Source organism: Corvus cornix, chromosome 2 (genome assembly GCF_000738735.6).
Source record: "Corvus cornix cornix isolate S_Up_H32 chromosome 2, ASM73873v5, whole genome shotgun sequence".
In the NCBI taxonomy this organism is placed as follows: domain Eukaryota; kingdom Metazoa; phylum Chordata; class Aves; order Passeriformes; family Corvidae; genus Corvus; species Corvus cornix.
This window is the reverse complement of record NC_046333.1, coordinates 49,684,665-49,711,592: the sequence shown is the minus strand read 5'-3', so window position 1 is coordinate 49,711,592 and position 26,928 is coordinate 49,684,665. Positions and strand designations below refer to the sequence as shown.

Below are 26,928 nucleotides of genomic sequence, written 5' to 3'. Positions count from 1 at the left end.
ACTTACATTTCAGATACTTTCAGATGTTCTAACTTGGGGTTTCATGATGGCACTGTCTGCACAGCTATCATTCTTACATGGAGCCTTCTAGAACTCCTTGATGGGAATTCCTGCCTTTACAGAGATGTTTACTGACTTTGTCATGACCAAATTCTCTCCTTTCTGTTTGCTTTCTCTGATGGAAGAACCAAGTAGGTGCTATTAAGAACCTTCTTCACATCAAAAATTTGAACTCCTCATTCAAGGAACTTTTAAAATGCGAAACATACTATTTAATGTGCGTAGGTACACTTCAGACTTGTAGGTATGTGGAAGGTTCTCTGGAAGATATGAAGTCAAGATTATCACCTTCCAAGATATAACACTGGATGATTTAATCTCCCCTAATTAGAAACTTAATGCTTAACAGGATGTAGCTCATGTGGCAGCATCTGTGAGATGTGTAGGGAATCAGTGCTGTATCTCAATAGCTTTATGTTTTGGCTTCTGATATTGATCATTGTAATCAGTAGGAGCCAAAGCACTAACAAGTTTCACAAAATGCCACTTTCTTTTGTCAAAAAAACAACCTAGGATTAAAAAAAAAAATCCATATAATGGGATATCTACTTCATTTAGATTATATTAAGGTGACAAACTGAACTATCTTCTTCTTAAAACATTAATAGTAGCCTTAAGCAGTTTACACTTAAATGATAATTGCGTAATTTCTAGTAACTCAAAATTAATCTCAGCCTGGTAAATTGTTAGCTGATACAGTAAGTTCAAATATAACACTGCTGCAGCATCACCTTTTCTATGTACATCTCTGAAAATAAATGTCTACTTTCTGAATGTGATAATGGACTACATGTGATTCAAAGTGAATTGAAAGATTCTGTGTGAGAAAGTTACATGCATAAGACAAAAGGAAATATGAGATACAAGTAATAAATTATTTTATAAAAGCTGATTTTTTTATTTTATTTTTATGCCATGCAACAATGTAAGTTGAAATCAGTTCTGATTCTTCTGTTTATTTTATGAACATGATGAATTGCTTATAGCAGAAGCTTTTGCTGTTTTGCTTGCAGAGCAAGTTGATTCCAGGTTGGATGTAAAATATTTGTCACTTGAATTTATTCTGCAAGGCTGGCAGCTATATATTTATGCATGCATACTGCAATACTGCTAAATGTTTGGAATGAAATAGTAGGTTTTTTTGGCACTAGGATCTAAGGATGGAAATGCCATTTGGTATATAAAAGGAGAAAGCTGTAAGTTACTACAGTACTAATTAGACTAAACACACATAGTTCCTCTCATGAGGAATACATAATTGAATTCCCTATAGTTTATTTATAATTCACCCCTAAATTATGCCAGTTAAAATTGAGGAGACAAGTATCAATAGTTTTCACAGCCTGCATGAAGAGAAGGAAAATGAATCTGATACATTAGACACTACTTTTTTAATAACTTCTTTTGTTGCTGAAGCTAGAAGTAGACTAGGAAAGCTCATAGAAATATTAACTTTTTATCTTCCCTGCAAAGCCAAGCTGTTCTGAAGAAGGAATTCCTGGCAATTTTGTGTCTGTCTTTTTTTGAGACTGAACAAGATCGGTTAAATCTCAGAAGTTGTGTATATCCTGTGTACAAAACAGACCATGTCTATCCCGTGTACCTTCCTCTGCTCGTACATTAGTGTAGTTATCACTAGTAATACACCTTTTTAATTTCCTTTTGCACTTGAATTTTTCTGTTATGTTTCTATTAAACATACCTGAGAGACCAGTTATGTTTTTAGCAGGGTGCATTTTATTTATTTTTATTTTATTTTTCTGAGTAGTTTATACATATGTACCACAAAGCTAAACAGTATAGACTCATTTCACCTTTCCTAAACTGGTAAAATAAATAAAACCATGAACTTTTCCAATAGCCTTGCACAGCCTTGTGCAAGTGTTTGAGGGCTGTCTCACCTTTCTAAATCAAAATCTGTTCTTCAAACCATTGAATTTCTTGCCATCTTACTACTTGTGTTTTGCTGCAAGAATGAGGATCATTCAACTTTATGTTCATTTGGAATGCAGGTAGCTGAAGCTAAACTGCAGAATTAATAAACTGTATCCAGATTGTGTTTGTATGTATGCAACCTCTTCTCCAACACAGATAAAAACTGCTTTGAAATGGAAACATAATTCTATGTCCTTTTACAAATTTATGTGATGTAGTAATTGTAATGGTAAAATTAAATCCTTAAATTACTATTTGCAGTAGTGTTACAAAAATGGTGATGTGCAAGGCAGTAAGGGAAACGTGTATAACTTTTGCCAAAAACTCTCATGTTGCTCTTTCTTCTTTTCTACTGTAAGGTAAGGGCAATTATTATGAAGTTGTGCCTGGAACCAATCTGGACTTACTTCTACAAAACTATTCATAGCAACAGTATATTTGAAAAAAAAAAAGTTATTATCAGAATATGCCGTAATTTAGAAACTCTAATTAAAACACTCTTGGTGAGTTCCGCACCCTCCTCCACAAAGGGCTGGGATGCAGGAAGGAAGTGGAGTTCCTCTCACTAACAGTAACCATCTGAACTCCGCAGAGAGCTCCGTGTCATCTTTTCATCTGTCCTATATGCATCTCCCTCACTAACATTTTAAAACTAATAATAGATTCTCATTCTGGTTTGCCAAAGCTAATCTTTAATTTGATTGATTAATTTTAGAACTAAAGCAAATGTCTTAAATATGGAAGCAAAACTTAGTTTCTATTAAAAGATTAAACAAATATGGTGAAGAGTTGCAACAGGTTATATTTAATATAAAAATGTATCTTGCAATTAATGACAGCTGTCAAAGGAACATATATATAAATGTTGTTATTATTAATTCAAATGGCTTAGTAAAGCAGATGGTGTGAATTGAGTGAAATTGTCAACAGAGTATTTAAAAGTATTTTTGCACTATTTTAGCTTACATTTTAATTTATTAAGCTAAATGATTATATTTCTGTAACTGTGTGTTGTGTTTTTTTCTGATGAACATAGTGAAAGAAATAGTTAATGTAAATCTTGTTACGTAAGAATCAACTGCAGAAAGATAACTTGATGTGTATTTTGGGGAGGAACTTCTCAACTACAAGCAGTGATTTTGCTTTTCTTCTTGGCGAAATCCCAAATATTCTAAGCATATGGAAGAATTTAGCAGAAAATATGTAATTATCAAACAGATCTGTCTTTGCCACCTTGAAAATTATTTCTTGTGGCAGGGTAAATGAAACCTCATGTTTAGATTTTATTTCATTTGATCTTTTGCTGCTTTGGCAGCGAATACAAAAAAAAAATGACAGACAGCACCATTAAAATAAGAGTTGATTTGTGCTTACTCTAATATGAATCTGAATATGCTTGATAAAGGCATGGCACAAACTTCTAACTGAAATTTTGAAGCAAAGTACATTTATCTTGGTAAGAACAAGAACAATCTGTGTAACTGTAAAAACAAATTTAATATCATGCAGGTGTTCAAAGCAAATATATGCACATTATTCCTTTTATTATAAATAAAAGTGCAATCAAATTTTGGCTCTAAGCTTGTTTCTGTTTCTCTTTTCTATGTGGAGCCCAATATCAGTGATTGCCAATTCTCTATTGCAGTGTCCACTTGGTGGGCAGATATCCTTACTGATGTTGTAGCCTTACCTATAAAAAATTCTTTTTACAACATAAGAAATGTGCTGTCAAGATTAATTCAGTATGCTCTGTTTTATGTGACTTCTGATTTTTCTTTATTGCCTTCCTACATCTACAGTCTTTTGAAAACTGAATTTTCTGGACTAGATTATGTGTTTCCCATGAAACACTCATCCCATAACAGAGTGGAATGGCCCTTTCAGTGGGGACTGGGTCAGGGGTCTTTTTTGGTCACTGTCCCAGATGGAACATCCTTTTGATTTGATCTTTCAGACTTGAGAAACTCTTTTTTTACTGTTTTCTGTATGGTAGGTAATTTTCAACAGGAAGAGTAGGTATTACCTGTACTCCCAGCTTTAAGACCTCTTCTGCAGTGGAAAAGAAAGGAGTGGGAACCACCCGCAGCAGCGGAGTGAATAAAACCTGAGTTTGTATCCTGATACTGCAAAGAAGAGGTATGTAATTTTCTTCAGATCTGTAAAAGAATCAGCCGCTAGCAGCTGTCAGAAGAACCTGGATTTATGCCGTATGGGGGAAGAGTCAGTAGAAACCCAGTTTCTGCACCATGCTTAGGGTCAGGGTCAAGTGTGTGCCAAACCATTCTTACCCATCCAGCAGGAGGCAAGGCAGCTATGCATGGTGGGGCTTACAGTGAAACTTAGGAAACTGAAGTACGGATGGTATTTAGATTGGGAGTTTTCTAAATAGTATATTGTGTATAGAACCACAAATTGGATGTATCAGGTCCTTTATATGGCTCTGGCCTTTTGGCCAGTACAGCACTCTGGCCTATAGCCATATCCATCTCTATTGCAATTGTCCATGTTAAAACAGTGTTTCCTGTTACGTAACTGTTTTCAGGAGTCTGGGAGCCAGACAATAACTGGCTAAACTAAAATGTTAAGAATGTTTTTCACTTCAGTAGCTACAGTTAATAAATACTGATAGGTATTTTTGTAAACTTGTAGTTGTTCTCATTTCAGCTTTTCTGGTGGGACTAAAACAAGTGATGTGGAAGACTTTTTATTAAGCTGGGCTTAGCTGTCTTTTGTTTCTCCTTTCTGAAGATTTTGGTAGATTCTCTTGAAGCAGTCTTGGAGATAGTATTGAAGGGGACATTCCTGTAAAGCAGGGTTACTCCATTTATCAAACTGAGTTTAAAACAACTGAGATTCTCCAGAAGATCTGAGGGATGTCATTTAGTTTGTCAAATCAAGTTAGGGTCTTACAGATATTGTAGGAACAAGAACAAAGAAGCCCTAGAGAATAGTACATACTACAGGACATGACTGCATTTGTCATGTTTAGCATGGCAGAATGCAGGCTAGGGGTTATGATTGCTGTCTGTGCATATACCAGGGAGGGTAATACCAAAAAGGGAGAAGAGCTGTTGAAGTTAATAGGCAGCGTTATCACAGAAGGACGTAAGCTGGACACGATAAAATGGTTGCTGGAGATTTGAAGATTTCCAGTAAAATAAGCAAAATAAGTCAGTGAATGTCAGTGAGGGGAGAAAGAAAAAAGAAAAAAAAAAAAGAGGAAGAACTAAGTATTCTTGAGATTTAACTAAATATTTACTGTGGTGGTGTGGTCCCTCTCAACTGCATCATCAGTTATTTTCTGAAAATGTTGCTTTGTCCCCTTTAAGACATTGCATCTTCCAGCTTAGCCTTTTAATGGCATTTCAGGTGCCGGGAAAGTTGGATGTGCTTCAAAAAGCATTTTGAGGGGAAATGGTAATTACTTATGTACAGCCTATTATATGTCCTACTTTCTTTAGAAGTAAGAATATATGGAATTCCCAAACAAGAAAGGAATGTGTGTGAAACGAAGAGTCAGTGAAAGGGGCCGTTCCTTCTGTGCGTCTGGAAAAGTCTCATGTTTACAGTAAAACTGTGGGACCAAGATAAGTGGAAGCAGGTGGAAATCCCTTTTAAATTCTGCTGTAGTATTGTCAACTTCAGAGATACAAGATACTGCAACACGGCTACCTATGAGCTCTATGGCCAGATGGTGTCACAGCTCCAGAGAGGTCCCTTTTGCTGTCAGATTCTCAGAACAATCTTTGTATTTATAGACAATTTCAAAACAAACAAAATTTCCCCACAGCACAAACAAAAGCCCCCAAAGCGTTGACACCCCAACCCCTCCCCTTCCCAACCAAAAAAGTTCTGCCAGTCCACACAAGCCACATAGTTCTTTAAAGCATGAAACTGCAACAAGAAACTGAAATCGTGATACCATTACTCATCTTTCTTTTGTGTGTGTGGTTGCCCTCCAGGGCAATCTCATCAAGGCAGGAGCTTTCTGGGTTTATGTATATCTGTGGGTCAATGTAAGTGGTGATGTTTAATGAATAGCATTTAAGTATCTGTCTTGCTTTTTGAAGTGGTTTATTAAAAGTAGAATGGAAGCATTAAAAATATTGAGAAAATTTTGTGTACCTTTTGGTTTACTGAAAAGCTTATGCTATGAAAGGGGTGTATCATTTCTGTATTTAGAATTATTGGGAATAGAACCTTAACTGGAGTGATTTTTTTAAATAATAACTAAAATTTTATGTATTAATTTTAGAATCTTAAAAGCATAAAATATGTTAAAATATTTTATGGCATTGAAGAAAAGGTCCTCTCTATGAGAACTGGTAGACATACCTGGTAACATATTAATGAAAATATCGTTTTGCTTTAGTTTTACTCTTCATACACATCTGATTCAATTGAGCAGTTATTTCTGAAAGACAAGCAAATGAGTTGTTCTAGTAGTAAGCTTTTGCTAATACGTGTAGTCTCTAGGGTGTGTTTTAATATTTAAAGTTTTAAATATTTAAAATATTTATTAATATAAAATCCTCTAATGTTAGAATTACTGGAATAAGCTTTGCAAACTTACACCCATGATTTGTCTGTGGTTTTATCAGACCACTTCTATCAGCTTCACTTATGGATGGACTAGAACAGACCCTCTGGGAAATGAATCCCTGCGGGGGAGAGCAGATGACAGAGGCAGAGGTTCCTATTACCACCAAGTCCTCTTCTTCCAGAGTTTTGTCTGTGTGCTCCAGTTCCCCTTCTTTGCAGCATTCCTTGCCTTTCTCTTTCCCTCCTCCTTGGGGTTGTAATGAATAAAATATAGTTTTCCTTTGCGTCACCGTCTAACCCTTAGCAACATAAGTTATATAATGCTCGCTGTTGCTATTTCTGTTTTCTGATGCTAGATCAGAAATACAGACCTCTGTCCTGTGCAGCCTCCTAAGCACAGTCTTCAGTACAAGTACCTGAGATAAAATCCAGTGTGACCTTTTTTCCCTTTTTCTTCTTTCTATATAGAAAGCCATTGAAATTTTTCTTATGTGGAGACTATAACCATTCGTAGGTCTTTAATTCATAAACTTTACAGATCAGCATAGCAAACCAAAATTGTCCAGAAAGATGATATTGAAATACTGTGCAATTGTAAGCTTTAAGCTTTGTGTAATCTAATATGATTTTCACGTGGGGCTCTGAAATGTCTCCCTATTAGAGAATCTGAACTTCCAGATCTTTACTGCACTTATCCGTGCAGTGCTGGTGGAACTGAGTGCTCCTGTTCTGGTTTCATGGTTAAGGAAATGGAGTGTACAGCGCCTGTATGATTTCCACCACAACGCACGGGAAGATGATGTCAGAACCACAAAACCCTTCATCCTCTCAACTTTTGGGCATGTTTTTGATAACTTCCTTACTGTCTTCAGCCTCTCAGTCTTCTTCTTGCCTGCCTACCATCCAGTTTGCCCCATGTATATGCTGTAGTGTATCTTAAAATCCTACATTTACTTGAAAAGTATAATAATGTTTGTTACTGTGTGAAAAATATACCTAAGCCACAGATTCTGCGCTGTTTATGGCCTTCCTCATTTTTGGATGCAGAGCTCTGCTGTCTTAAAATGCTGCCATGACTGAAGCTGTGGGGAAAGACAGCTGCCACTTTTGCAGGCTGTTGCAGTTAAAGCATTGGTTTTTTAGGATATTTACCCATGAGGTTTTGGATATTTCTCCAAAATAACAGTGGAAACCCAGTGTCTTGTCCAAATTCTGTCTCAGGAAGTTGCTATACATTTAGCCCATGCTAAACTCATTAGGTAAGATCTAATTCCTGTCCTGGTTACCTGCTGTTACCTATTCAGCTTTCAATAGGAGACTGAGGTTAGGATTCATTTCTTCTAAGAAGCTTTTTGCTAGTATAGAAATAATGCCAGGAAGAGTTAGAGATGTTTCATACAGGCCTTCCCATGTTTCAGGTGCTAGAAAGAAAGAGTTTAAGGTTTTCTTCCTCCTATTTAGTATTTACAATGACTTTTCAGTACAACCAACTATTAAAATATATATCCTTGTTTTATTATAAATGCATTTTAGGATTTAAATTGTGGTTCAATAAACACACAACTTGCAAAACAGCAAATAAGTTACCAACTTGCTGGTTCACCTTTTGTACCTTCAAGATATTTTGAAAAGTAGCTGATACAGGTTTGTATTTTTTTCTATGTATGTAGTTTAATAATTATTTAAATGACAAAAATTGCAAATTTAAATGAAAATCTTGTCCTTTAGAAGATACATATTCAAATATGTTCAAGTATAAAATATCATATAGGAAGGGGAATTAAAATACTATGCTATAGTATTTCTAGGGTGGTTTATCAACAAAAGCTGTAGGACAGGGTTTAGAAACTTTTTTAAAGGGTTTTTTCTGCTTTTGTTTGTTGTTAATGTTGGTAAATTTTACTAAGCAGCAAAATTAGATTGAGAAAAAACATTTCTTTTTTTCCCTCAGTAGAATAAATGAATGTACTCATTTACTATCTTATAAGTAATCTTGTGATTCAGAAATGTAATTTCTGGGAAATTTGTGGCTCCCTTTGAGTCTTGGCCAATGAAATTTGATTGAAGTTTAGGTAGAATAAAAAGGTGATCCTCCTGCCAAGTTTTTGTCAGTTTTATGATTTATAACTGAGCATTGGAAACTTATCCTTGCCATAGACCTGGAAACTAAGTAGAACTGATCTGAACTCACAGACGTGTCAATTTTGAAAGGGCAAGCAACAGACTTCCTTATGCCAAAAATAGCTTTCATGCTAAGTTATTTAAGCCCCTTATTTGATCACAGATAAATGAAAAATAGTATTTTTCACTTTGGACTTTTTGTATAGTAGGGGAAACACAAGGTCATTTTAAAATTAGATGGGTTTTGTTAGGTGAATCTGAAATATCACGCCTTCAAAAACCATGGTACTTGGTATTGAGAAAAATGTTGTGTGCTGCTTTTATTCCTCATCTATATTCGTTATATATTGATTGCAGTGAAGAGGCTATTTTAGACTCCTGCAGCAGTTCAAGTAATGTGTACCACTTCTGCTCTTTTCTCTTGTTGGGTGTAAAATATGTATGAAAACATGTCTGAAGTGTAAGTACAGTGGGGCCCTTGGGAAGTTCTGGAGCCGTACCTTGAATAATTTCAGCCCAATGCTGACAGAATATTTACTGGTTTATAGGTTTGCTTTTATCCATGGTCTCTGAAATGTTCAAGTAGGATTCTTAATAGAACCTTAATATTGAAATTTCTTTATCTTGATTATGCCGAAAGTATAAATATTTCCCCACAGCCTAGCAAATACATACAGCTATATTGTAGTGGTTGCTTTAGTGGCAGCCACCAAAGGTTCCCAACAGTTCCTATTGAAACATTTTGGCACTTTGAACCTTTGGAATCACCTGCTTTGGAGAAGAAAATTTCCTTTTCCTGTTTTTAGCCTAAGCATTTTTGGGCAAGTCCTACATTTCTTCCTCCCTTAAAGAAAGTTTATTTTATACTTAAACGTCCTCACAGATGGGTAGACTTGTGCTCTTTCTGCTGTGTCTGATCATAGAGCTGATGAGTATGCATTTTACTTGGTTTGAATTTGGGTTAAAAAGAAAGTACTGGGTGACTGGAAATGGAGGAGTGCACATGCACAGAACTTGTAGCGTGTCCAGTGCGGGTCTATGGCGCTGCTGGGCCGTGGTTTGAGTCACAAAAATATCCACACCTGGAAATATTTGATTTCTAGAGATTTGTAACGTCACTAAGCAATCTATATCTGCACAGCAGTTGTTGACTCTCAAAAGCCCAGGAAATGCCCAGAACCTGGCCACTTACCCTTGTTCTGTTCTCCTTTTTTTAAGTAGGGGAAATAAGTTTTTGTGTTTGTTGTTTTTTTTTTTCCTCCTCCCTCTTGTTAAAACTTACTCTTGTAAAAGTTTTATTCCCCCTTAGTCTCTTTTTTTTCTTCCCTCACCAACCATAACCTACTAATATTTCTTTGAAAGTATTCATGGTTGTATGATTTATCCTCTTGTGATACTTCATGGCATTTTCTCTCTCTTGAACCATGAATAATTTCTTTGAGGCCAAATCAAGAAATACCTTTCTTCTGTGGCATGTTGGTTCTTTCAGTAGCTTTTCCTAAATATGTAGACATATTTATATGTTTCCACATTAGCTGAAAATATGCTTATGAATCAATGTACCATGTGTTCTGAGGCCAAAGGATGGTTGTTACTAGTTTTTTAAACTATATTTGGCATTTTAGTGGAAAGTAAAGGCAGCTCTGCATATGTTTTATTGGTAATTTTTCTGCTTTAAAATATATCATTTGAAAGCAGTTCCAGTACTGTCATAATTAGGTGCATTCATTGATGCTTAAGGGGGAAAAAGGTATCCTTTGTTAGTGGTTACTACCAAATGTACCATTTCATCCTCCTTTTCTTATATTTACAAAATTCAGTTATTCAACTACCATGACTACTTTTGTAAAGTGTTTTCTTCTGATATTGCTCTGGACTCTGTCAGAAAAGTAATGTATTTTTTACATTTTTATTAATGCATTTATCTTTTGGAGTTTCAGTAGTAATGGAGAATACATGTTGTATTATCCATCCATCCATCCATCCATCTACAGTTTACTATAATTTAGAAGCTGTACTGTAATTTGTAATACAGTTTACCAGGAAGACTGCTCTTAAATTATTTCATCTTCAGACACGTAAGGAAGAAGACCCAATGTAAATCTATCTTGACAATTATTCAGAATCATAAATGAAAAGGTAGGAAATGGAAAATTTAAGTATGCAAAACACAGTGAAAATTTTTTTCCCCCTATATGTAATGTGTTTTGCTTGTAAATGCAACCTACATAGAAGTCAATCTTGCCTCGTGTAACATAACTAAGACTTTAGAACTAGTTATGATAATTCTGAATTTTATTTATTTTCTCTTGTATCTCTAAATACAGAGCAATTCTTCACAAGGTTTGTTACAAAAATGTACAGTTTTTGCTATCTAGAAATGTAGCTATTTACAAAATATGAAGCCAATGTATCTTTTATCTTCTTAGAAAAAGAATTAATTGCATTTTTTCTTTGTGTTACTTAACTTTCATAAACATTTTTGCCTTGACAGTGTCAGAGATTGCAGGTGCAAAATGTTTTATATAATCTTAAGTAATGGAAATAGATATGGTTGCATGTAGATACATGGGTGTGTATATATAATACTTTCTCCCTCTTAAAATAGATCTTTCACCAGTATAAACAGTTTATCTTATGTTAATGATCTAGGCAAGAGTTTAATATTAAACTACTGTTTTCTCAGTACTGCCCTCCTTTTCTTGTGTTAGCTGGTGACCTTCGTGTTGAAGCTTAGCTTTTGTTGCTGAAGCAAGACCACCCCCCTCAAGAGAACTGTTTTTGTACAGTAATCTAGAACAGACAAGTAGAATTTATAAATCTACTGAAAAGGTTATGAAACAGTCTCAATTGGCTTTGACTGCAAACTTTGACCTGTTTGGCTGAATCTTGGAAATTGTGCCAAGATTTGATTTAAAGCAGTTCTGGGAAGCTCTTTAAGATTAAATTCAGGACTGCATGACTGATGTGCTAGTGATAATACTTGTGATATTAGACAAGTGTTGCTTCAATACAGTTTTAGGCTTGAACAGATCATTCACCTAAAAATAAAAATTATCTCGAGTCTGACTCAAAGAAATTTGTTGCATCTCAATATGATTTTAAAGGGTCTGTTTAACATATGGCATCTTGATATTCTGTTCTCTAGAGCTCTCTGTAGTGAGCTACCCTGACTCCTCTAAAACAATTTGCTATGTTTTTTTCTTTGGGGAAGAACAGGTAGGAAAAAGAAAAGGTTCTAAAGGCATTGTACCTTGATATGGTTTCCATGAAGCTTACAGCCAGCAGTTGCTGAAATGGTTTGTATTCAGCACTCTAATAATACGTGGCTGGATTACAGGAATTTTGGGATGGAAAGTTTAAGGATACATTTTTTCACTCCTTTGATAATAAGAGACATTTGGTGTGGGAATGCTCAGGTTTCAATGGGGAAAAATCTCTGCAGACTTCACAGCTGAGCACCAGCAAGTGTGCATTTATGTCAAAAAAGCGTCTTTATTCACTCAACACAGAAAAAAATACTTTTATTTGGTTTTCTCTTGTTTGCTTTGTTCTGATTACTTGAGAGAATATGTTCCTTTTTTCCAAATTTAGTAGTTTTTAGATTTGAGGAAAACAGTATAATAATCTTTGTTTGGCTGAGTTGAGTATTGATGGTGTCCTGATAACCACTGGTAGATGCTACTCTCTTGTTCTATGGTCAGAAAACTGATTATTACATAAGATATTAGTCACATTCAGGTTAAAGGCATTTTTATTAGATTTCATTGTTACTGATATTTCTTTTGAATATATATTTGTATAAGTGTTGTGGGTGTGTCACTTCTTTCATGAAAAGGGGAAGTGGAACCGTTTTTGAATGCCTTTGTCTTACTTTAAGTAATTTAACTATTTATATTTTTTCTTAAAGTAATAGTAAATTTGACAATTCAAGTATTTATGTGTTAAATCAGGTTTCTGCATGAATGCTCATCAGAAACTTGGCTAGATAGTTGCTAACATATATACCTTATGCTGAATTCTCTGCCTCTCCAGTTATTTTATTAACTTTGCAACAATTAGTACAGGTAGGGCCCTCTCAAGTACATCAGTAGAGTGTCTTTGCACCTGCTCTGTGACAATTTTGTGATTGTCTGCTGTTGTAACTTCTGATAAAGAGAGTAAGGAATCATCATTTACAAGATTCCTGTTAAAGGTGCTCTGGTAGCTACAGATGGCTTCATCTTTGATTTTTGCAAGCTGAAGTGGACGAAACAGTGGAGCTGGGACTTCAGAGCAGCTGCCTGTCAAGTGAGGAAGTCATGGCAAAGGTTCTTATTGAGAACAGGAGTGACAGCCTGGAAGGAAGAGGACACTGGTTGTGGGTTAAAGCTTGAGGGGAGCATACTGATCAAGTATAAACCCTAGACATCAAGTGTTTGAAGGTGAAAAAGGCCTTTTTCATCTTGAAATAGAGTTTCACTTGGAGGACAGCACAGAGATTAAATGAGACTTATTTTTTCAATAATTTAATCAATAATTTTCCTCATGTTAGATTACCTTCTGAATATCTCAGCAGATAATTAATGAAATTAATCTGTCATGAACTGTTAGTTGATTCAGCAAGCTGCTTATAACTCATGCAGTTTCTTATACTGACTGTTGGTCCCTGGAAAGAAGGAAGATCACCTAATACCTGTTGTCTTTAGGTATTGAAAATAATTTTTTAATGAACATTTACATGGTTTTAAAATGAAAGATGGCTTTTGGCAGTAGTTAGAATTCAATTTCAGACCTGAAGAAGTAGTTGTATGTCAAACATTTTTTTTCCTCCACGCCATAGAGTTAGTCTGATAAAGTACACTACCTCTCCATGTAAGGCACATATCATCTGAATGTAATGGTTAAAACCAGAGATAAGAAGCTGGTAAACACTGATGTAACCATTGTTATTTAATTTATCTTTGAAGATATAATGTAAAAGCAGCTGTCTTTTACATTTGCTGGTTTGGGTGCTAAAGCATTTCACAATCATAGAACAAATGTATCAGAATATATAAATTTTTTTTATGTCTAGAAAAATCTATTAAATGTCACTATCTAGTTGTCTTTGGGATTCAGCCTCTACTTCAAATCAGGGAATTCTAGGCAATGGAAATGATGCTTATTGCTGGACATAGGATTAAACGAAGTCATTAACCTACTTGGAAAGCAGGTGCTTACAATCCAGCCCTCCTGCTAAAATTGTGTAACAGATCTTTTTGGTTTGGGGTTTCTTTGTTTGTTTGTGGGTTTGGTTTTTTCACTTTTTTACAAGTATAAACAAATTTGCTTTATTTTTTATGCTTTAAAATTATTAATGGGAAATTCTGAGAAGTAATTTGGTAGTGAATATATTCTAGAATATGTGTCCAGATTTTTCCTATTTACTCTGGGGGAGTTTCCGTGTTTTAATTTCCTGTGTAATAAAATTATGAGGGGATAGCCTGAAATGAATTCTATTTAATTCAGATATTCAAAGATTATCAAGTAATGAACTATTGAGATTATTTTGTCTGATACCATGAGTAAGATAGACTGTGAGGACTAGCTGAACACACATGGCTGATTTTAAGCTAGGTGGTGTTGACTGTAATATTACTTTTGGTTGAGTTATGCTTTTTAAGATTTACTTCTCCTTTCCATTACCTATTATTATATCTCTAGCTGGTATTTCTGAAGCCACGTCATTGTGTGTTGTGACTAAGTCTGTTCATAATTGCCGCTTGGCAAGGTGGTCCTCCTGTGCTGTAAAGTTTCTTGTTGCTGGTAGCCTTCAATTTGACTGTATAGAACCACACATTTCAAGTGTGCATCCTAGTATCTGAGGTTGTTCAGTGCCAGGGACTTGGGTGGCTTGTAGCAGGCACTAACAGACCTGTGATTTATCTGTCAGAACAAGGTAAATTTGGATTTGTTTCTTTTTTTTCAGGAGTTGTTAACCAATGATGGATATACAGCTCTAATTTCCACTGTTATCTTCCATTTTTACTAATCCAGATGGTTGGCAATTTTCCACGTGCCTTAGTTGTAAACAGCTTGATTCCCTCCACCTTCTGATTTCTGCAAAAGGTGTAGGTTCCAATTCAGGAAAATGTTTAACTTCACACATACCTCTTATGCACCTTGAAAGTCAGGAGGAATATAGCCACCAATGTATTGGCTACGTTTGAGCTCAGGAGCTCTGTTAATTGATAAATGTTATCTATCAGACAGTATTTTATTCTATCAGACATTACAAAAGAAAAATCCCACCTGTATATAATGACATATAGTATTTTGCAGAATGGCAAGCGTGATTAGGCATCTTTACTTGAAGCTTTCACAGCTGAATGTGGACTTTTTCAATAATCATACAATATAAATTTAAAAAAAGTTTTCCTCTACTGCCTGTTGGCTTCAGGGGTGTTTAGTGAATATTCTATATATCCTTTTGAAATAATGCTCAGAAAAAAGTTGGCTACATAACCTATTCACACAAATGTGCAACTGCAACTCTGTGTGGCCTGTTGCAGGACTTTTTACTACCTTGTAGGAAGAACAGCATCAGGGTTTTAATTTCAAAGCAAACCCTTAGATACATTCTGATCTGATTAATCAGTTAATGTCTCCGTAGAACACATTTTTCCCTGTGGTGCCTTTGAGGTATATTTTAATGAAAACTGTCTGGCTTGAAAGTTCTTAGCTGCCATGATAGCTTAAAAAAACAGGAAAGGCATAATCTATCTTTCAGTTAATATATGTAGTGTAAAATATCATTTAATGTACTTTAAAAGTGAGTGAACAGAAATTCTCCAGGATTCTTAACTAAAGTTCTGATCAGTGGAAAAATGAAGGTTTTCAGCAGGTTGAAAAGTAATTTGAAATTTAGAGTGAATATCCCATTGTTATGAGAAGCTGTTGTATTTTACTGGAGTTGTTTTTGTAGTTTTATTCTATTATATCTTTCCCTTGCTTTTCAGCATAGAAATTTTGGGTTGGGAGGTGGTGGCCTTTAGTTTTATGGTAAAGGTTTAAGATACAATTGCTCAAGTAATTTTAAGCTGTTTAGACACTACAGACCTACTCAGACTAATTTCAGATTTGAAGACTTCTTCCCCACCCCCGCTCCCCTGTTTTGGAATGGTGAAAAGTAGGTAAATTCTGACTTATGAATGATCTTTGAGTATGTAGTTTTATTTGACAGCATCTTGTTTATTAGAAGGATGCAGAGATGGGAATATCTTTCAGGAACTTCATAGCAATATGGTCTGATTTTTCCTCTCTTAGTCACTGAGTAATTTTCTCTTTCAATTGGATATCTTTGTGATCTGAATAATGATGATTCATTGTTATAGTATTTTATCTGAAGTTGGAAAAAGTGCCTAGTTGTTTAAAAGGTTAAAATTTAACTAAGAAAGAAAATAACCACACCTTTTTGTTTGAAATACCATTCTTTGTTTTGTTGGGTTTTTTTTAATATGTAGCATGAATTTAGGGCTCATATTTCTTTCCTTCCTTTCCCTGAAGGGAGCTTTAGGTCTAGAGCAGGCTTACCTGTCTGATGAACCAGAGTTTGATGTCTGAAATTAGGTGGGATAAGAGTAAGTGCAAGTGTTTGCATATCTTAACACAGAGTTGTTATCAGATTGTAGGAGGTTGGCCTATGAAAACAAAAGGGCCCTTTGTTTGTCACAAGAGTGACAAACTAGAAGTGAGTCTTACAGTAAAGAGAAGGAGAAGAAGGAAAAAAAGGTATAAAATAATGAGATTTGCGTTGATTGCAATAATACTGATTTTGTTGTGAAAGTATTATAATATAGAAAAGAGAGCAATGACAAAATTGGGGGGTTCACTCTAAAGGTAAGGAAAAATTTTGACATGAAACAATTTTTTCATTAGATTGAATTTATAATATATATATTTAAATACATTTTTTTCTTACACAGAATAGCACATCATTACCTAAATTTCTAGTAAGCCTTTCAAAGATTGATCAGGTTTGTTTTTTTTTTTTCTTTTCTTTGTTCTAGTTGCATTAAAATCTTCTAACTCTACCAGACCAGAAAGAAATGGCATTCAGGAAACCTCTAGAACAGGAAAATGTGGAGAAGGGATGCAGATCCTGGAAGGAGAACTCCTATTGCAGGTATGTTTTGCAATAGACATATTGTATGAAGATTTAAATTTAAAAAAAAAAAAAACAAACACCATTATTTAGCATACCAGATGCTCACTGATGAGATAGAAAAAGTAAGTTTTTTTATTGTCAAATTCTTTCCTCATTTTCTTAAGGGTAATATTAAACAGCTCTTGCATTTTCTTTGGTAGTAGTGACTTTGGAGTGGATGTTAGAATATGGGCTCCTTTTCAATGTTTCTAGGTCATTTGTTGAGGGGGGAGGTCCCCCATTTCTTTGCATCTGTTGTTAATAAAGATGATAATATAAAGGAACAGTTTTTATAAGGGCCAGATAAGTTACTAATTTACTGTAAATTTGGTGATTAATTGTCTGAAAGAAACAATTTCTCCTCAAAAGACCTTGGGCTTGGTGAAACATCTTGCTTTTTCAGTGGTTTGAAAGAACTCAACATACATAGATCCAGGACAAATTTTAAAATACTTGGAATAACTTTTATATGAACCAATGGAAAATATTAATTGTAAAAGTGTGGATTTAAAAAAATTATATAGCCTGTTTTAATGTCCTAGAGTGTCAAAGCATATGGATAATTATATACTACCAAGTCCAGATTAAACTCAAGAAATTACAAATATAGGTATTACAATGTTCTAACTAGTTTCACAAAATAGATTTTATGGAGACCTGCAGCTCTATTTGAAATATGTTGGTAGTCTGTCTTCTACACAGGTTTCACACTGATGTATCTATCAAAAGTGGCAAATTGTTCAGTCAGGGCCAATTGTTTGCTTAAAACAAAATTAATTTCAGTGTTCAAAGACTAGGAATGAAAACAGGTTCTAAGACTCCCACCAAACAATTATTTTAAATTGATGCTAATTGAAAATTGTTTTCTAACCAACTAAAAAAACTAGGACATGTATTTCATTTTCTAACCTTAATAAAGTATGACAATGAACTGTTACAGAGTCACTGCTGGAGAACAGCTTTAAACAAATCTGAAATATAGGGGGGTTTTTTATGACTTCTGAGTGGAAGTTATATGAGGGAACTCTTTTCCAGTATGAAAATTAAATGGGTGATATCGTTATTACTGTAAATTCTGCCCCTCTTGGGAAGTAAGTAAATTACCGACTTTCTTAAATGAATTTGTTTTGTAAATATTTTATGTATGTGAAAAAAATTATGAAAATGAATATGAAGATAGAGTTTTCTTAGGTTATGTAACAAGTCATAAGTGTGATGAAATTGGGAATTTTCTAGAAGGTAGTGGGAATCAGTAAGTTGTAAATATTGATCAAATCCTTCCCTTCCACTTATGCTCAGAAGTCTTTTGTGTTACACAGGTGTCAATAAATTATAACTGATGATGAACATTTCCCTTTTATTATGTCCCTACTTTTTTTGGTTTTGCCAGGGTGTTATGAATAAACACCCTATTGTTTGTATTTGCTTTTATTTGTTCATCAGATTCCTAACAAACAGAAAATTGTCTTTTATTTCCAACATAGAAACTCTCTTGCCAACCCAATAGATTGTGGAAGTAAAGATCAAATACATAAATGTGCCTTCCTTAAAAATCAAGCTAAATTTCCTGTAAAATATTTAACTTATTTTAAATTCTTATTTTAAATACAAAATATATTACAGCCTAAGCAAGTTTATGATAAAAAGTGCAAGACAAATGATGACCCCTAAGAAATTTTTAAAACTTAATTCTCACCAGGAATGAACAATTTTGTAATTACCTTTTTATTAGGAGCATTGAGAGTATTTTTAGAGGCAGAAATATCTTCAGTTCTCCAGAATAATAAACTCACTGAGAAACTTCATTATGGCTTTTAAGATAATTATTTTTGGATTGCATTTTGCAAAAACCTCCATCAGCACTCATCTCCCATTTATTGGTATATCCAGATATATGCATTTTACAGGATATTTTGCTTAAAGAATGTGTATGGCTATCTCAGTAACAATCCTGGTTCAAGATGAACTGCATACCAGGGCTACTGCAAAATTTGATTGAATTCCAGGTACAGAAAGTGTACATAGCTCTGTATGAAAGGGACCAGAAGAACCAATTTTAACATTTGAGACAAAGTTAGATGCTGTGCAGCTTGCAGATTTTTTATGTCAAACAGCTGAGGTGAAAGGCCCTGCAGAACAGGTCAGCAGAGGACACGAGCACCTGCCATTGCGGCATTCTGCTCCCATGAAATTACTGCAAGCGTCTTCAAAACCAAGGATTTTGTGTAACCACTCAAGATTTCTTGGATTGGCTATGCTGTTTAATTTCAGATTCCTATTGATTTTTTTTCAGCTCATTCTTTATTCATGTAAAATTTACTAAATGTATAAGGAGTTTTTTAGAGCTAACAATGGTTTATGAGAGTAAATTAAATAATATCTATACATTAAATTGGGGTGGTTCACAGCATTTAAAGACCAGGCACTTAATCAAATATTTCATTTATATATTACTACTTTTTTGCAGTAAGATATAGGATATCCTTCCCTTACTTCACATTTTCTATGTACAATAATTCTGCATAAATAAAGAGGTTTTTTTAAAAAAGTGTTTTGAGTATGCTGGCCAAATTTGCCTTTGAATGCGGCTGAGGAAATTAAGTGGCACAATATACTCAGTCTGGCCTCTAGAGACTGCCTTTCGTTAAATCTTGACTGAAATCCGTGGAAGTAAATCGGCACCTTTCAGATGAGCTGCCAAGTCACAAATGTACTGTTTGCTATCACAACAATTGCCATGGACTGTATTGATTGGGAGTTCAGATAAATGCCCTTTGCGTGACTTTGAGTGTGGAGCCGCCTGGTCTGCTGCTCCATGGAGGGGGAAATCTCTTGAAAAACATTGTTTACTTGCAACAGTCCGCTTGTGCCGAGGTCTTCTATTTTAAGTAAGCTATAAAATGTTTTCTTGGGCTATGTAGGGGATTGTGATAGCTTGATTTCCTCTCCACAGTGGCCTATCTGCACTATGAATAGAATGGATTTGGGGACTGGGTTTGTGACATGGCTCTTGTTTGTGCTGTGGACAGCTGGGGGTATCCAAGGCTTAAACCACACAAACATTGTGAACTGTGGTTGATATTAGATAAACTTATAGTTCATACTGCTGACCCTTGTCTCATACAATCAAGAGTATTTAAAAGTCTTCAACATGGTTTTGTTTTCTCCACTGAATTTAAAAAAAATTCGTTACTTTTTTGGTTGGATCCAGTTTTCTTCATTTTAACATGTATACTGTAGAGAGATGCAATGAGGGATCCTTCTGTTTATGCTGTTAGAAAATGATATGCTTTTGCATGCTTCACATTTTATTGGGGGTCTACAGTATAGGTAGAGCCACAATAATTATCTGGAATTTTGTCTCTGGAACTGACAGATTGGTGTGTTTCTTCCCCAGGCATTAAATGGATTTGTGTTAGTTGTTACAGCAGATGCTCTGGTTTTTTACGTCTCTTCTACTATCCAAGACTACTTGGGGTTCCAACAAGTAAGTTTATTTCTTCTTCTATTTTTTTTCAGAGATTTTGCTTAATTTCAGAGAAGATCAGTGTTCATATTTAGGGTTTTAAAATATTTTTTATACTAAAAATTTCACTTAGGTACTTTAGGTTGAATTACTTTGAAACCATATTACTTTTCTATCAGCTTTACATAGCCAGTATGTCAGGCCAAGCACAACAGGGATATAATTGCCAAAGTTGAGTTAGGCAAGATAGGAAATTTTCGCACTTAATTATTCTTTACTAGAACAACTGTTTGAAATTTATGCTGTGGTGTTACCCAGTTTATGATGCTGAGTGAGACATAATTCAGTGGGAAGGTAATTATTTTAATAGAAACCTTTCATGCAAAATTATTTCCATATGCCTTGAGATTTTAAATATCCAGTGGGTGATTTTGGTATTTTTAGAATTTGTTCTCTTGCTCATGTTTATTTATTTAATTATTAATTTCAAAACAAGCATTTCTTTTTGCTATTTATGGTGCAGGTCACATATGGCTAACTTCATTGGGCTTGCAAGCCAGGTGCCAAAGTTCTAAAGACCAAGGCATAGCAGGAAAATTCTGCCTGTGTTAGAAAGCTCCTGGGATTACTTTATGTGAAGATGATAGTTATAGTTCTCAATGTATATCCGTGGATACTGCATATAGACATTCAGCTGCTGTCTAAAAATAGGGAGAAACCTTGGTTGGTCTGCAATTTTAGATAACTGGTAAGAGATTGGGGAAAGTTTGTGTAAAAGAAAATATGTCAAAAAAACCCCATTGTTATTCCTGGGGTTACATATTCCTTCAGTGTTGGGGAATGAAAAAAGAAAAAAGCTTGGAAAAAAATTTGGGCATAACATTTTTGAAGTAATGCCAGCAAATTAAGTGCATAATATAGAAGTGAAGTCTTAAAGTTACAAAAATTAGCATTTCTGGCAATTATTCTGGAAAATACTGGTTGTTTTATTAAATTCATCATAGCAAAATTTGACTTAGGCTTCTGCTTTTGCCAGTTCATTTAAATTACTTTAGATCTATGTTTTATTTTAGTATTTTCTGTTTATATAATGGTTGGGTTTTTGAAACATGCCAAAAATGGGGATCCTAACTCTTCTCAGTCAACTGAGTCTTTTCTTGAATATTTTGGGTGGTTTTTTTCCCTGTTAAGTTCCTTTAAGCACTGATCCTTGCTTTAGTGCCTTTGCCATTTAGATCACATTCCTAACCACACAATTGGTAGTGGTATAAGATCTTAGTAATTACATGCTTTAACACATCCTTAAGAAGTGACAAAGCTTTCAGGCAAACAAATCCACTGTTTATAATCTGCTTGGCTTAGTTTTGGCAGTTGTTTGGATCAGGGTCTTTTGCTTCTTTTGTGTTCCTGTAGCATCTATAGTGGGTCAAGTCAAGTACTAGCTGGCATTTACTTTATTTACCACTGTGTAAAATTAAATAATTTAAACAGTACCTAAGCATAGCATTTCCAGGCCTTCTTAGGTAAAAGCAGGTAAAGAAATAGTTGACATAATGTAACTTTCTTTTTCTAAGGCAATATTTTTATTACTGTTTCCCACATTTACAGTCATGGGTGTAACTGAGCTGTTCTCTGTGCTGCTAAAAATTGTTTCATGAAGCTTTGCCACATGCATGTGATTGTATGTATTTACTGCTGAGCAAAATGGATTTTGCTGTATTCATAACAGCATTGTCAATCAGACAACTTGTATCATATGGTCATATAATTTTTTTTTTCTCATTCTTTCACACCTTTTTCCTTTTGTTCATAGTCGGATATCATACACCAGAGTGTATTTGAATTGATTCACACAGAGGACAGACCTGAGTTTCAACGACAGCTACATTGGGCATTAAATCCTGCCCAGTCAGGAGATTCTGGACCAAGTGTACAAGGTGAGAACAAAACCAATTAATGTGTTTTCCTGTCTGATTAATTGTTTGTTTTTTGGGCTTTTTTAATTTGTCTATGTAAACAAGTTTAGATAATTTTATATGAAGAAAGGAAGAAATAGCATCTTTCAAATTTATTTGACTTTTATGGACATATTTAGCCAACAGTGAGAATTACTATTTTTGCACTTCAAATAAGCACTGTTATTCACAGTAGAGCACCATTAAAATACTAATTATACTTTGAATTGGAGGAGTTTAATTTGGAGTGTAAGTGACAAGGTTTCTTAGACTGATCAGTCTAAGAATGTGCTAATTACAGTCTTAATATAGGGAATAGTGCATTCATTGCCACATAGATGAGCACTTCTCTTAGAGATAAAAGGGGAAGAGAAATAAAAGATGAAATAGAGGAGCCTTTAAGATCAACTAATGTGCATGCTAGAGCATAGGGTTGTCACGTTACTGGCTGATGCTTAAGTGAGCTGCTATATTGAGAAACAGCTAAGGAGAATCACACTGCCTGTGTATCAGAGCAATGATGTGTAGGTGCAGGTAGTTATGTGTAATACAGGAAGCATGTGCCTGCATCATAATGACAACAAAGCCATTGAGACAACTGCTCCATTTTAATGCTCCTTGCACAACAGTTGTTTAAATATGTAAGTAAAATCTTCTGTTACAGTGACTTGATTATAGGGGTTCTTTTAATCCATAAAAAAGTCCAATTTCTTTAATAAACCTGTCATTCTTAAAGTAACTCAATCTAAGAAAATTTAGAATATGGAAATGCCATGATTTGATAGAGAAAAGTTATTGTGCTGTAACACACCTCAGTATATTTCAGTTTTTCACTTAGTGGTCAACATTGTTATATCATCTCTGGATCAATCTCCACAGGCCTGCTGCACAGCTAGTTAATAGTAGAGTTCAGGACAGCAAACAGTAAGGTGCTCAGAAACCAGATTTTCATGTGGTGACTTCCTGTTTGCTTTAGGGTGAAATGGTGTTCTATGGACCTTAAGTGCATATGAATTTACAAAAGGTTGTCTGAAAACTATGACACCAGGCTGAATTGGCCTCAGATTTGACTGAACGACAAGAAGTGCTGAGCAGAATTACAAACAATTCTTTGTTTTGTATTTTGTGTTTCTAGCTTGCTAAAAGCTGCTAGTTGTGCTCATTCCTGAAAGGCCAGGGTGCATGGGGCTTTGGGCAACCTGGTCCAGTGAAATGTGTCCCTGTCCATGGCCAGGGGCTTGGAATTAGGTGATCTCCAAGGTTGCTTCTACCCTAAACCATTCTATGATTCTATGATGACTTTTGAGTCTCAAGAAGCATAAAATGTTTGGATGTTGAGGATTTTTAAACTGAATTCAGATTTATAGCAAAGGATAATGCTATGACTATAAGGATCCCTTCCATTTTTCATAATTTAATCCATTTCTGTTTTAATACATTCAAGTAGCATTATGTAGATATTTATAGATATAATTGCACTCTGGCTTCAGCACAGATTCCATCCTGAGTCTGGGAACTAATTCTGCTTCAGTTAGCCTGGACTGGTTATTTCTCACTCAAGACGCTGGTATGCTGCTAGACCACTGGTTTCCTCAGCTGTTACTGTGCTTCCCAGACATTCCTACCAGTCCTGTCTTGTTCCCGGAGAAGTTTGCAAAATTCTGATTTTTCAGTCCCAAATATCCGCTTTGGGGCATTAAGTCTGGACTATCTTTTGAACTTCACATGTTGCGCAACCATATTGTCTTGAGTTTAAAGACAAGCACTAATAGACTGCAAGTTCTGCACATTGCTCCATGGTATTGATAAGATCCAGTGTGAGATTTGTGAGGGATATCGGTTCTAACCCCTGCATGTTAACTGGTAGTTTTGCTCTCAGGATTGTAGATGCTCTGTAAGATTCTTTGCCTTCTTACAGTGAGTCACTTCTTCAAGATCTTGGCAATAAAACCTCCCTGCCTTCTGTCTGCCTTCAAAAGTGCAGCAGTAGTGCTTTCACAAGTGTAGGAGGCTCAGTTTTGAAGCCCATTGCCTGCTGTTTTGAATTGTGTTCCCCTCCTCTCAAGAGCCACTTCTTCCACCACAGCTTTGCTCACTCTTGGAAACTGTGCATTTTACTATGGAAGTTGACAAAATCCACAGGACCCAGCTGGACTTGCTGAACCTTCAAATTTCAGCTCTGTATTTTACAAAAAGAATAACATTGAGTTTCTTGTGTGGCAGTAATGCTGAAGGGCACACCTACCAGTGCCAAGGATGCCAGCAGAAACCCTGGCACTGCTTTTTGGGTACTAGATCTGCACCCGGTCAGATTTGGCAGTTTTGAAATATAAGTTTGGATTTGCAAGCTGTTTCTTTGATGCTCCTTCTTCATAATCATTGCTTCTTCAGAGAGCTTCTTGGAGAAGCACTGTCTCAGAAGTTTTGGAAATTCTCACCAGCAATTAGGCAATTAATAATAATAATAAAAAAAATCTGCAGCACTAGGAAGTAAGGAAGTTTTCTTTGTCTGTTGAGAACCATCCATATGACGAGTGTGGGAATTTGTTATTTTCCGATTTCAAAGTTAGCTGGTAACTATCTTGGACTACAAATACCTGAGTTTCTGTGCCTGTGGGATCTGCTCATAATGGTGACTGGCCAATACAGTTCTTCAGATGGCTGTAATTTCAGATGATCCCTTTTCATACACACTACCAGGTAGGGCGGAAAAAGGTTTATTTTTCTCCATACCAGTCCTGTCTTGTTCCCGGAGAAGTTTGCAAAATTCTGATTTTTTCAAGGACGATTAAAGTTTCTCCATGGACAAAACAAGAAAGGGAAGGATGGTGTTACTTTGTCTCCTCAGCTTGAAGTTTATTCAGCAAAATTTGACCTTGCATAGCAGTTCTTTTAAGAAAAAAAAAGGAGCTCCTGATTTTATGTGAAAAGCCGGATAACTCAGCATTCTTGTTGGATTTAGATGGCCTTAGGTTGCAAGGCCTATTGGTAAGACATCAGCAATCTCATTTGGCTCCAGTTCAGTCCCTTGAATTCATAGGAGGTTAAACTGAAATGGCTTTTGGTAATGATTTGTTTAACTTTGGGTTTGTTTTGCCATTGTCCTAACCTCTGAGCCTATCTGTAAGTTTTTCCAGCTGTTCAAGAAACAAAATTGTATTCCAGAAGATATAATGTGGTGTGTTATTAAGTGACGTGCTTTCCCTGACCTCGTCTCCATGTCTGGAAGGTCAACATGGGTTCTTAAAATCTGTATTATTATTTTGTTCGTACTTGATAATTGGTTCTCTGAGAGTACATGCTCTTTTTTCTCAATTTCCTGGATGTATGAATTCCTAGGGAACAACCGGTGTTTTTCATATGTATTGCAAGTAAGGTCACTTTGCTAAATTTGCTGTGATAGTCATGCCCTGGTAGGTTCTCTGTATATGTAGCCTCATGTAGAACATATGTATTCTGTCAGAAGTTTATTGATTTACCTTCTGTTTTTACTTTATATTCCAAATGTTTAAGTCTGTTTTCTAAATACCACTTAGCAGCAAATGCTTGTTCTGACAAGGTAGAAGGATACCATGTTGTTATCCTAGTTAACAATCATGGCTTTGAGTATTTTTTAAAACAAACAACCCCTAAAACACAAGTACTCCAGATGTACCTGGAGAGGTAACTATGGTGTTTTGATCAGCAGAGCCCAAAAATATTTTCATTATTTAGTAGGGTGATTCTGCTTTCACTAGAGAAAAATATTGGGTTTTTGTGGCAATTTCCTAAAGTTGCTGATTTTTATTTGCTGCTACTGCTTTCACCTGGCTGTCTGGAAAGTTTCACATTTTGATACCATTACTGAGTTTTTGAATACTCAGTTCCCGTAGGTGCTGTGCCTTTTTATAGACCCTGTTGTTGTAGGAACATGGATGTGTTCTCTGCTGAGGACTCTGCTCTCTGCAACTGATCCAGAATCTAGGCTGTTGACAAACATAATGAATAAATTAAAAACCCAAACAAACAGAAACCCCAAAGAAAAAAACCACTTAAAAATAAATTACATTCAGTTTTCAAATACCATAGCCTGTAAAACATAATCCCATCAGAAGAACTGATGCTTAACCTCAGTGTTACAATCGTTACAGGTTCTGAGGATGTTTCCAGCTTACATTGTTCTTGCTCAGGTCGTGACCTAACGTTTTGTTTATGAGACGGAAGATCGTTTGTCATAGATAGCCTTCACTAGGTGTTCTTCTAAAAATAATCCCTATAAATAATCCTCTCCTGCAGGAGATAATGGGTTTTCACAGCCAGCAACCTATTATAACCCAGACCAACTTCCTCCAGAGAATTCTTCCTTTATGGAAAGGAATTTCATCTGCAGGTTACGATGCCTTCTGGATAATTCATCTGGATTCCTGGTGAGTATGGAGTTACATAAAAACTTCCACGTATGCTTAAAAGTTGGAAATCTGCATTAAAGTAACAAGAGGTGCAGCAATTTACTTTATTTGTTAAGTCTCCAAAGATACCTGAGCTGCTTGAACCACAATGTTTCAGTTAGTGACAGTGAATGTCTCCCCTTTAACATGTTGTCATAACCAGGTGCAAGTTCTCTCATTTCTCGTGGCCCAGTTTCCTCAGTAAAATGCAAATAAGCAACTGCTTTTGTAAAGTGCTGTGTGATTTGCAGATCA

At 35.4% G+C, this 26,928-nt stretch overlaps 1 protein-coding gene across 2 annotated transcripts in view; it reads left to right on the top strand.

Moving 5' to 3' along the window:
• The window catches only part of AHR (aryl hydrocarbon receptor), a 62,617-nt gene that overhangs the window by 22,070 nt on the left and 13,619 nt on the right, over positions 1-26,928 (top strand). The window contains exons 1-5 of one of the 2 annotated variants that reach the window (XM_019285739.3): positions 4,042-4,131; positions 16,689-16,804; positions 20,223-20,312; positions 22,105-22,228; positions 26,522-26,652. In XM_019285739.3, the coding sequence (XP_019141284.2) occupies positions 16,772-16,804; positions 20,223-20,312; positions 22,105-22,228; positions 26,522-26,652 (378 nt within the window). In that variant the 5' untranslated portion in view covers positions 4,042-4,131; positions 16,689-16,771. Of the gene's footprint in view, positions 1-4,041; positions 4,132-16,688; positions 16,805-20,222; positions 20,313-22,104; positions 22,229-26,521; positions 26,653-26,928 lie in introns of those variants that run through there. The other variant, XM_039570593.1, reaches the window with a different exon arrangement.